Raw genomic sequence first — 12,806 nt, 5'->3', positions numbered from 1 at the left:
GCTTGAAGTGAGGACATAATTTTGTTAAGAGCCCACCCAATCTAATAATCAGTTTAAAACTTGCCTTGCAAAGATCTTTTCTCGATTGTCAATGAGACTGATGGGCCTGTAATGGGAGAGAACACAATCCAATAGAAAGTGAAAGTATAAATTGTAACAAGTGGTGTAGGTGTAGTCTTCACCCACTACAGGCATTCTCAGTGTAGACTAAAGAATACTTGTGGAACCAAAGTACACAAACATTTGTGCTTATCGAGCAGCCATTATTCCGTCACCTGATAGCCATAATTCACTATATACCTGTTATGCATTAGACAAATCTGCAAGAAATCTAAATCTATAATCAGAATTGGTCCAGCTATCATGTAGCTATCTTTATCTCATACCTCTAATCGGGATAAATCTGCTCCCATCTGCGGTCGAATCCTAGTAACACACTAAGTGGCAGATTTACAATAACTGGCGCATCCCTGCATATCAGTAGGGATGCGGCAGTTATTTTACGTAACGGCAGAAACGTCTTGCGCCACCATGGATGCGCCGCATTTACAATGCGGCGCACCATGGCGCAAGAATAGACAGATGCGTGACGCATCTGATGCCATAAAGGTGACGCAGTGCTGGAGATGTGTTGCTAGCGCAACGCAACTCCAGCACTGCTCGGGGGCGCCCTATACTAGCTGTGCTGCGTCACTCCTTACGCCTGTTACAAGCAGGCGTATGGTTTTGAGACATCGGGGTCGGAAAAGTGACTTAGTGAAATCTTGTAGATTTCACTCAGCCACTTTTCCGAGGCGTTCCTGCGCCGGAACGCCCCCCCCCCTGCGCCAGAACGCCCACATGAAACCTGATGCAGGTTTCAGGTGGCGCAGGGCTTAACAACGTGACGCATCTCCCTAGATGCGTCACGTTGTAAATACCCCACAGCATGGCGCTGGCTTTACGACACCACTGCGTCACACAAGTGATGCAACGGCGCAAGGGGCTTGTAAATCTGCCCCTATGCTTTTTAGAGTGAAGACTCTTCCCCAATCAAGCAAGTTCGCTCTGTGCATATTGGTCTTTTAATTATATTTCGGGGCATACAGTGGTAGCCCTCCTTTGTTACATGATAAATAGATGTATACAGTGTTTCAAAATGCATAATTGCAGTCGGGTATGAATGTGGAACTTTTTCTTTTTTTTCAGGCAGTAACCAATACGAACCGGGCAGACTCACCTACAATTTGTTGATTGTTCTGACCCTTATCACATACTGTGTTATTGAGATTGGACCTCAGCTGGGAGCAATACTTACCCCAACTAGAGGTATGGGAAGTAGATAACATGTTACAGTTCTTTTAGCAAATGTACACAGTGTGTCAGCAGGCACAAGAGGTGTTTGGTACAAGCGTGGTGTATTGTCTTTACCGCAGACAAAGACCGTCAGGTGTCGAATTGATGGTTGATGGATAAGCACGAATGTTTGTGTACTTTGGTTCCACAAGTGTTATTCAGTCTATACTGGGACGCCTGCGGTAGATGAAGACTCCATCTACACCACTGGTGGTCAAGTTACAATTTCTACTTTTACTTTCCATTGGATTGAGTTCCTCTGTTTTGGTGTAGTGGAAAACAACACAGGAAACAAGCTTTTTCTTGTGAGCTCTTATAGTCTGTGGAATACTAACCATGAATTGGTGTCATTTAAATATGTATAGACGCATGGGTTTCCACCATGAATTGTACCTTGTGTATTTACACTGAGATTGGATTTGTCAACAAAGGGTGATATGTTACAATTAGCTAATTGAGATTGATATGTAATTTGCGTTATTATATGTAATTTATGGAATACAAGGACGTCTGGCTGAGTTACTGTACTGTATTTGCAATATTTGCATGTGCATAGATGCTTGTGTCAATTGTTATAATCCTTGGGTATGGGATGCAGGGGTGGCATCCCTCCTCTTTCAAGCACCGCACAAATTTGTATTTAAGCTTTAATAATTGTGTAGTGTGTCTCTTGAGTGCTTAATTTCCTCATTCACACCTCTAGCTTAAAGCATCTATAAGAATGAATTTATGAAGGCCTTATTGCCAAAACTGATTCTTTTTCCACGCTGATAATATTTTTCAAATATCTAATACCGTTACCCTATCTTGTATATAGTTGTGTGCTATATTTGGGTAAGGGTCTGAAGGGATGTGATTGTTTTGGGTCTTATGGGTTTGTGCATGTAGAGATTCACTTTCAGAGTGTCATGATGCCTTCAACTTAGGGAAAGCATGTTGTCTCATGGTTCCCTCTATGTCAGTTGCTCCTCTGCAGGGGAACCTGCTGGTTGTTCAGATCTACTCTTCAATAAATACGTCATTCTTCTAAGCTCGAGTTCCATGTCACTTCTTTATTGGCTTCCAGATAGTTTTTTTCATTCATTACAATTCTAATAATCTGATGTCATTTTGCAAGCCGTGCTAGCTATAAGCATTATCCAGTATGGGTACTGTTCTCATAGAGAAAGCTCTACACAAAATATTTGGTTGAAGCCTGGTTACTATAGGTCTTTGCTCCCACCGCCCTTAGCCTGTAGTAACAAGAAAGGAAGGAGGAAGACTAAGACTTGTTGAAACTAACATCTAGGGCTTAGATGGGGAATGGTTTGTGATGGATGTGCGAAGAAAAGTCTGGTCGTGCAGAGGGACAATCACTCCGCTGTCCCTCTAAAATGTCTTAATGTCACTTCTTTTCAAGAATACGTTTCTGGCCTGTTTAAGAGGGTGAAAGAACAAAGACTACAAATGCCAGAATCACCATGAAGGGGGGTATTATGGAGAATTAAGATAAAGGATAGTGAAAGTGGAAGACATATTTTGAGAAAACAAAAATGTAGAACACTCATAGACTATGTGAAGGTATGCAAAATGGAGAGAAGTAATTAGAGAGTAACTATAGCATTCAGTAAGCCTGTTTCGAAATGTATTTGACCAGATGTTTGAGCAATATACACAACACTAAATTCAATTGGATAAGTAGTTTGCTGTTTGGACAAGTAAGTGTCCACAAACCTTTGTTCACTTATTGATTGGCATGAATGTATGCCATTTGGCCTTGAAAACAATATATGATTATTGATAATAAATTATTGTTACTCCTTTTCTGTTTCCTCCTGTAGGTGGTTGTGCTTACGCTGGTTTTCATAACATCCTCTGGCCTGAGTTGTAACTTAAGTAAATATAAATTGATGAGCACTGTCTATGAAGACCGGATCCAAAACCTGGTGAGTGTCTATTTGAGGCATACATATTAAATGTGTAGACTGGTTTTGCACTGCTGATCCAGGATTATGAAAGGGCTTTGGAGCTGTTACTGGACCGTGGACTCTTGGCCACATTTCTGCTGCTAAATCATTAATTAACTTATATTCTTAAGTGCCCTATTCAAGCTATCTTCAAATTCTAAACCTCATGCTTTGCTGTCTTACTCCTCTTAAATATATGATAAACCGTGACATCCTTTCCAGAGCTTGACAACATAAAAAATGTAATATAAAATATTAGGCTACCCCTCACAAATATCCAGGGCTACCCACAGTTTATAACTGCTCCACCTTTAAACATAATAACTTCTGGTGGATACTTCTAATGGCAGATTGCTCACCTTTAGAATATTCCCCAAGCTTCAGACTGGATCAGAAAGTTTCATAACAGTGTTCCCATATTGCAGTAGATGGTGCTGTGCAGCTCAGCGCTGGCTTTGTGCCACCTTGCAAGTGACAGAGCGGATATGCATATAAGTAGCACTCCTACGCACCAACGTCCGTTCATTTGTTTCCACCCCATGGAACATGGATCCAGAGCTCTGCTCCCTTTTTCCAGTTTTTCAGAACGAATATCAATGCCCTCAAAAACTACAGACCATCTCCCTGCTCCCCTTCCCAGCGAAAGTCATCAAGAAAGCCATCAACAACCAACTCGCCACCTTCATCAAAGAGCACAACATCCTCGACTCCTCCCAATTTGACTTCAGAAAAAACCACAGCACAGAAACCGCCCTCTTTGCCGCAACAGAAACAGTAGCCCTCATCCTCCTCGACCTCCCAGTGGCCTTCGACGCAGTCCCCACCGCACCCTAACACGCAGACTCCACAATGCAGGGATCCAGGACACGGCCCGCGACTGGATCCCCTCTTTCCTCTCCGGCAGAGTTCAGCGGGTCAGACTCCCTCCTTTCCTCTCGAACCCTGCACCAACCACCTGTGGAGTCCCCAGGGGTCCTCCCTCAGCCCCACGCTCTTCAACGTCAACATGGCTCCGCTCGCCCCCTTCGTCAGAACCCACGGACTCAACATTGTTTCATACGCAGACGACACCCAACTCATCCTCTCCCTATCCAACAAACCCAATGCAGCAAAACACATCTTTCAAAAAGGCATGGAGGCCGTCGCCAAATGGATGAAAAGCAGCCGCCTACAACTCAACACTGACAAAACAGAAGTACTCACCATGGGCCCACACCTCGACGCCTGGAACGACTCCTGGTGGCCCCCCGCCCGCAGAAGCCCACCCACCCCGACGGACCACGCACGCAACCTTGTAATCATCTTGGACTCCGAGCTCAAGATGGACTGCCAGATCAACTCGGGCGCATCCTCCTGCTTCCACACCCTCCGCCTCCTACGTAAGACCTTCAAATGGATCCCCCTCGAGCACAGAAAGACCGTCACTCACGCCCTTGTCACCAGCAGACTCGACTACGGCAACGCACTCTAAGCCGGAATAAACAAAAACCTAACCCGCAAGCTACAAAACATCCAGAACGCTGCTGCAAGACTGATCGTCAACCTACCAAGACACTGCCATATTTCCCAGCACCTGCGCACACTCCACTTGCTCCCCATCGAGGCTAGAATCACCTTCAAGATTCACACCCACGCACACAAAGCCCTCCACAACACCGGACCAGCATACCTGAACAGCCGACTCAAATTCTACACACCCCAAATGACCCTATGATCAGCCCAACTCTCCTACGCTGTGGTCCCCCGCGCCAGAAAGACCGGATCAGGAGGCTGCTCCTTCTCCTTCCTCACGGCCAGAGCCTAGAACGCCCTACCAATCCACCTCAGACAGACAACATCACTCCCCATCTTCACGAGAAACCTCAAAACTTGGCTCTTCGACAGACCCCCTCCTTGATGGACTGGAACCTGCACCTCCCCTCCACCCCAGTGCCTTGAGACCCTTACGAGTAGTTGCGCTTAACAAACACATGATTGATTGAATGCTTAAGGAAACTTTGTCCCCACCTAACACTACAGGGTTCAAACCATGCTATGACAATTGAAAACATATATTGGTTGATGGACCTGCTAGATTAGAGCAATTTATGTGCCCTCTTGCACCCAGAGATGATCATGAAGTGAAGCTGCACACGGCTGAACATCAAAGATGTCACTGACCTCGCATAAGTTCCCTTGCTGCTCCGAATTGCGTGCGCAGGCCTGTTCCTACTCTCAAGTACGATCCCACGACAGGGCATCTTTGTTGTCCAAGTCATTTGGTAAGTTGGTGTTCACGTCGAACAGGAAACATAAGTTGGCAAAGGGGAACTCAACCCCATGCACTCTCAATCTGTAGGCCAGTTATGAGAGTGTCAAGGTGCCACTCGATCTCACTTTCAATCTACGATTGAGTAGCTGGTCCCACAGTGAATCCCAATGTGCCCCGAGTTCCCTGGGCTGTCAGTGACACCACAGCAGGTAGAAGACTTTAAGGATGTCATGCTGTGTATATTTGGCACTCTTCCAGTTCCCTCTGGTGCACCTTCAGGCCTCAATGATCCACTGGGGCTTCCTGTCGAGTTACCCCTCATTTATCCGTCCTCATCATAGCCTGATCCATTGGAACACTCCTCGGATTCTGAACCGTCTTCGACGCCAACTTTCATTCCAGCTCTGAAACCTCTGCTGATCCCTCTTTCATTGCCACCAATCCCAATGTTCCCAGCGGTGGACGGGGATCCGATGCCTCACTGATGTCATGCTCCGACTCTACTCCAGCCCACTCAGACACCGAATATCTTGATTCAGACAGTACACTCACTACCGATGAGCTGTACTCAGAGATTCCATGTCATTCTCAGAGTATATTCAGCAACCTAGCATTCTTTCCTGTGTGCAGGTTCATTTCATGTAAGGACAACTCCTAGGGAAGATGCATGGTGTGGCTGTGTCTCTGTGCGTACAGCTGTCTGGATCTTTCTTTCTGGTGCAGCAGCCCTGAGGTGGGGGAGGCTCTGTTTAACCACAAAGCAGACTTGGGCCTTCAACCAGACCTTGCCCTTCACTATAGCATATACTGTTCTGGTCAAGTCAACATTGTTCATGTGGAAGGTGCAGCCAGACTAGCTGGTACTGTTGCGGGGATTCTGCTCATGCACAGAACTATGTTCACTGTCTGTTTTATGATGTTATGTTTTTTACTGAGCTGCCCCGATAAAGCGCCGGGACACTCCTCTGGAGTAGCCGTGCGCTATAGAAATAAAATTTTAACATAACATAACATAACAGGAAACCAGGACCTCAGTGAATTGTGGTGTACCAAAAAACTCACCTCAGTACCCAGAACCCCTATCCGACTAGCATCAGTGTCTCATACGTTCTCCGTATGATCTCGAAGCTACCAGTGATTAGACAACCCAGAACAAGCGACTTACAGTACTCTCAGGAATGGTGGGAATCAGAAACACCTTTTCGTTATTATTCTCATATCAGTCCACAACAGGAGTAATCAGAGACACGGTAAAGTTTAAAATGTTTATTTTTAACGACGTGCTCTAAGGTGCATTGGCTGATATAAGCAGACAAATGATTGAAAACAAAACCATCAGCATTGCTACAATACCATAGAAAATGAAGGGAGAATCATATTACAAATGATAGTGGAAAACAAGTTCTACAATACGTTGTGAACCACCCTCCCTTCGCTAGTAAACTAGTTTTATAAAAAATAATAGAAGGTCTCTAGGTTTGGATGGGTAACCCCATACCTCAAAGACCAGCTTAGGTGAATCACATCAGCTCTGCTCTCTGTGTCTGGAAAGGTTTTCTCCAAGTGTCTGAATCATGCATGCAAAGTGCAATATTAAAGTTTCAGATATTTGCAGCTGTGTGCGTGTTGTGTCTAGGGCTTGGGCCGATCAACCTGAATTCAACAGCATACATTGTTATTTGACCTTGACGGCTTTTGCACACAGTGTTCAGATTAAGGTCGCGGTGCACGTCTAGGGATGTGAACAAGAGACCGTTCTCATGTGAAGAAAAAGCAAGCAAGCAATTTTACTTGTAATAACAGCTACCTGTAGTGTCGTGTGCTAAAGCAGGAAAGCGGCAAGATGGCGTTTAGCTTCTAAAACGCTTATGCTAACATAGCAATGTGTGCAACCCTACTGAGCAAAAGCAGGCAGTTGCCTAAAGTGGTTCCCACCAGGATCCAGGTATGAGAGAATAGGAAACTCTCTGCAGCACGGGTCACTCCTGGTGAACAGAGAGAATATTGAGGTTTTTTTTCGGAGGACCATAATATTGAGTTTTAAATTTTGAGGTACAAGAATATCGACTGCGAGAATATCGTGGACCAGAATATCGACAGTAAGGTAATAAATATCATTTTTTTAATATCAAAGACAGTAATATAATTTGTAAAAATATCGTTGTTAATAATATCGATGTTTATATTAGTGTTATGTAGTTTAGTATACATTTTACATGTATGTGTTCTATATTTTTGTTTACGTATTGTATTTATATTTTAATATATGTATTACATTTTTAGAAGTTATAAAAAACAAAAAAATTAAGTACATTTTGCGTTTTAGTTCCGTAGTGGGTTGTTGGTTTATAGGGGAATAGGGTGGGAAGTAATTTAATTATAATACATTTATTAATAATTTTTAGAAGTTATTAATTATTTTTAATTACATTTTGTGTTTTTATTCCATAGCGGGTTGTGGGTTTATAGGGGAATAGGGTGGGAAGTAATTTAATTATAATTAATTATTCAGTATTTTTTATTTAATTGATATTTATATATTTAATAATGTTTATGGTTAATTGTGGTAATTAATTTATTATCAATTAGTTATTCATTGGTTGTTAATTTTCAATAATTATTTGGTAAATACATTAATTGTGTTATTTATTTAGGAGCGGGATGTGGGTTCATAGGGGAATAGGGTGGGAAGTAATTTAATTATAATTAATTAATTAATAATTAATAATTAATAATTACGTATTTATGATTTTATATTGTTAATTGTTGTAAATAATGTATTATTAATTAGTTATTAATTGTTTGTTAATTATTAATAATTCATTGGTAAATATTTAGATTGTGTTATTTGTTTAAAAGCGAGTTATGGTTTTATAGGGGAGTAGGGTAGGAAGTAATGTAATATTAATTAATTATTTATATTTTAAATTATTTAATATTTATGTATTTAAAATTGTATATTGTAAATTGTGGTAAATAATATATTGTTAATTATTTATGAATTGGTTATTAATAATTATTAATTATGTTATTTGTGTCATTTTTTTAAGAGCAGGTTGTGGGTTGATAGGGTAGTATTTGAATATATATATTTTTTTAATTATTATAAAATGTATTTTATGTTTTATACTGTTAATCGTGTGAAATAAATTAATATTTATTGTTTTTAAATAGCTTGTTATTGTTAATTAATCATTTAATAATTAATTATGTTAATAGTGTTATGATTTAGAACATTGGTGGTGTTATTTATAGGGGAATTGATGTGGGCCAGTTCGAGGAGAATGTTATATGTCATGCCTCCAACCCCTTCAGAGATAACATCTCCCTCTGGAGGCGTTACATTGATGACGCCCTCTGTATCTAGACAGGTACAGAGGACCACTTGATGGCATTTCTGTCATGGTTAAATCAGGCTGACGAATGTCTTCGTTTTACATGGACATACAGTAATTCATCAGCGGTGTATTTGGATGTAGACATCACGGTTGAGGAAACAAGATTGACAACTAGCATCAGAAACCCACAGTTAGAAACTCCCTACTTCACTATCGCTCTTTTCACCCCAGAGCTCTGAGGGATAATCTCCCAGTGGTTTAGTTTTTGCGATATCGTCGCAATTGCTCTTCCACTTGTAAATTCATTAAACAATCGGAACAACTGGCAGCGAAGTTGAGAGAAAGGGAATATCCTATCAAAACCATTAAACAAGCAAGGAAACATGCTTTAAACACTCCACGTGATGTGTTATTGGAGAGAAAGAAAAAAGAAAAAAACTTTTGCCTGCCTGTCGTTATGACGTTCGATCCCATTTCAACAAAAATGAGACAGATAGTTAGGAAACACTAGTCCCTCCTTGACACTCCTTCTAATAAGATGCCTCCCCCACGGTTTGCATTTAAAAGAGCATCGAATTTGAAGGACAAACTTGTCCACACTCGGACAACTATTCCGATGCAAGTAGCCAACCTCTCATCGGGTCACTATCCTTGCGGGGGGTGCTCTGTTTGCAATCTCACCCAAGCTACTAGAAGTGTAACTCTGCAGGACGGCAAGACTTGGTTCCTAACCAAGTTTAGTAATTGCAATACGGTTAATGTCATCTATAGGTTGTCCTGCCGCTGTGGTTTACACTATATTGGTTTGACATCAAGAAAGGTGAAAGTGCGCATACAAGAGCATTTGAGCACCCTGAAGGCAAAAAAATTAACAACACTTTGTTGAGCAAAATCACGAACCTAGGGACTTGAGATGGACGGTCCTTGAGAGAGTGATGGGTGAATCGTTTAACATTGAGTCCATCTTGGCAAGGAAAAAGGCCCAATGGATTTTTTCAGAGAAGGCAGATAGGATGGGTTTGAATGACTCGATTGAGTGGAATAAAATCAGTAAACGTTGAGATGGTTTTATTAAATGATATCAGTGAATCTGATTTATGAACGATCATATGTATAGGTTACCATCTGAGTCTATACATTCCCAGTTGATTCCTTGTGGAAGTTTTGTGTGGTGAGACCAGGTATCGTCTATCCGGGGTCGCCCTCTGAGGATCACCGTAGCTCATCCGAGAGAAATCCTTGGGTGAAATTTCCTCCCAATGCATGAACATCGGATATTAGAGATTAAAAGTGGATGAATGGTTGCTCCATACACATTATAGAGACGCAATTTGATAAATTTGCATTGGGTCCGGTATGTGTTTCAGGTCCTCCCCCATTTTAAAATGGCCACCAGTTTTCAATTGCCGTTATAAATGGGCAGTATATCAATCCCACTGGCTAAGTAAGAATGATCACTGTGTAATATATAATTACCAGGTAGACATCTGTGTGATAGGTGAGAATAAGAGAGGTGACCAAACAGGGGGCTCTTGTTGGTATGTTTATATGTAGTCGTCTTTTCTACTATAAACCTATTCTAAGATGGCAACAGTAGTGGGGAAGCAGATATACATTCGTGATTGGTTGGCGCACCGGAAGTGGGCGTGGCCCGCCATGTTCTTTAAGCCATGTGAGGTGCGAGTTTAATGAGGAAGCTGCTCATGCGCCGGAGGGACGCGGCATGGGTGAGACGAGCGCGTTGTTGTAATGGTGTTTTGATATATCACCTGGGTCTCGTGAGCAGCAGGAGAAATGCCTTGTGAGACGAAGGTTTAATCTGCGATCGAGCAGTTGACTGTCTGTGCAGCCGTGAGCTGTGGCATATTTATAGGTAGTTGTTTTTTGATTTTAAACTTACTCTAAAATGGCCACCGCAATGGAAAAGCAGATATACACTTGTGATGGGTTGGCGCGCCGGAAGTGGGCCTGGCTCGCCACGTTCCTTAAGCCATGTGAGGTGCGAGTTTAATGAGGAAGCTGCACATACGCCGGAGGGACGCGGCAGTGGTGAGACGAGTGCTTGATGTATTAGTGTCTTAATACATCACCTGGGGTCCGTGAGTAGCAGGAGAAATGCATTGTGAAACTGAGGTTTATTCTGTGATTGAGCAGTTGATTGTCGGTGTAGCCATGAGCCGAGTTCTTTGAGAAAAAGTAACATCAAGATATTGATGGTAGGGCAAAATCGTATTATAAGACTATGCAGGTGCCATGCTTTTAGTAGCGATATACTCACATATGGAAATTCCCACATTATCTCGGCATACCCAGGGGGTTGAGTACTTTGTGGGTTTTGACCAATTCCCGTAGTCGGGTACCTATAATAGATGCGCAATACGTGTGGTTTTTTAGAACGTACTACCTATTGGAGAAGGCATAGAAAAATGTAAGGAATGTTTTTCTATTTTTATACATATAGGGGATGAGTGATTTGGTAATCACCCCAGTGGCACGTGAATAGAAGATACGTGTTCCACTTTGAAGATGGTTGCGGGTATGAGGAGACTTTGCAACCCTCTGGTAATGAATAGAATTGGGAATTACTCTGCAGTTTAAAATTGTTGAAGTGTACGTCCGTGTCCGGAGTTCTGGACAGTATTTTTAACACTGGCTTTTTGTGTCTTTTGTTATACCATCAGAGATTGTAGGTGCACCATTTGTGAAGGTGATTTTGAACCCCTCAGCCCTGATGAAATTGCGTGAAGAGTCGGCAACGAAACATGTTGGCACTGTAGAATTGGGTTTGATTGAAACCATTTTTACTGTGGGAGCTTACAGTATTTAATAAAGTTACGACAAGCTAGTAAGCACCACCGCTTTTTAAATAGTGAGAATAAAATCTTTTATGTTCTCACTGCGGTTCATTGGACACAAGTAAATTCACATGGCACTATTATTATTATATATTTTTTTCACCATCTTTATACACTGAAATTATATATTAGTATATTATAGTTTCTTTGTTTTTCACATGGAATAAGAGCAACCGATGATGATAAGTGGGTATACTGGTGAGTATCAACCAGCAAAACCCTCCTTGGTGTTACTACCGTGAGGTGCCCTTTTTCCTTTTTCACCTTTTTTCAAAGTTTGGGTTTGGGGAAGAATTGGTGCTTTGATATTTTTTTGACACTTTTAAATTAATACAACACAATCATATGAGGAGTGATAAGAAAAATACACTAGGGAATCATAAAAGATTTGAAATCTCATTGATTAATTAACATTTCAATTGATGTGTTGTAAAGCAGGCCTTTGGTTGTTATAGTAGATTGAGTGGGGGGCGGCCGTGCTTTTTTCCCCCCTTTTGCTCCCTTTGTATTAGTGAATGTGGCAAGAGGCATTTTTTTTTAATTAATTAATTGTTTATTAATTAATTTTAATTATTTAGCGTGAGTGGGAATAGTAAATTATTCCCCTATGCAAGCCAACACTTTCCCTACTGTTGCACTTGCTGAAGTGGGAATACTAAATTATTCCTCTCTGCAATCCAACACTTTCCTACTGTTGCACTTGCTGGAGTGGGAATAGTAATTTTTACCCCTACGCTATCCAACACTTTCCCTACTATTGCACTCGCTAGAGTGGGAATAGTAATTGTTACCCCTCTGCTATCCAACACTTCCGCATGACCTTCTTACAATAATCATCTCATTGCACACAGAAACATGGTGTTGAGATCAGATGGGGGGATAAAAGGGCATATCCAGTTTAATTCCCTCGATAAACGGCCTGAAACAAGGTTGCCTCTTAGCCCCCATGCTTTTCTCCATATATAAAGGCGACCTCTCGGGGTACTTTCTACAAACTAAGAATTTTCCACCAAAATTAGCGCAAAGGAATATTCATTGCTTAATGTATGCTGACAATATCGTCATAGTAGATCGTACTCCA

The 12,806-nt window shown here is 41.7% G+C and overlaps 1 protein-coding gene across 12 annotated transcripts in view; it reads left to right on the top strand.

Moving 5' to 3' along the window:
- Positions 1-12,806, top strand: part of FLT3LG (fms related receptor tyrosine kinase 3 ligand) — a 786,318-nt gene that overhangs the window by 199,153 nt on the left and 574,359 nt on the right. For 11 of the 12 annotated variants that reach the window (XM_085616318.1, XM_085616321.1, XM_085616319.1 and 8 more), the window contains one exon: positions 3,156-3,260. In XM_085616318.1, coding sequence (XP_085472444.1) covers positions 3,156-3,260 — 105 coding nt within the window. Of the gene's footprint in view, positions 1-1,188; positions 1,309-3,155; positions 3,261-12,806 lie in introns of all 12 variants that reach the window. The other variant, XM_085616323.1, reaches the window with a different exon arrangement.

The sequence above is a fragment of the Triturus cristatus genome, chromosome 7, assembly GCF_964204655.1.
Source record: "Triturus cristatus chromosome 7, aTriCri1.1, whole genome shotgun sequence".
Taxonomy (NCBI): Eukaryota; Metazoa; Chordata; class Amphibia; order Caudata; family Salamandridae; genus Triturus; species Triturus cristatus.
This window is presented reverse-complemented; position numbering and strand designations above follow the sequence as displayed.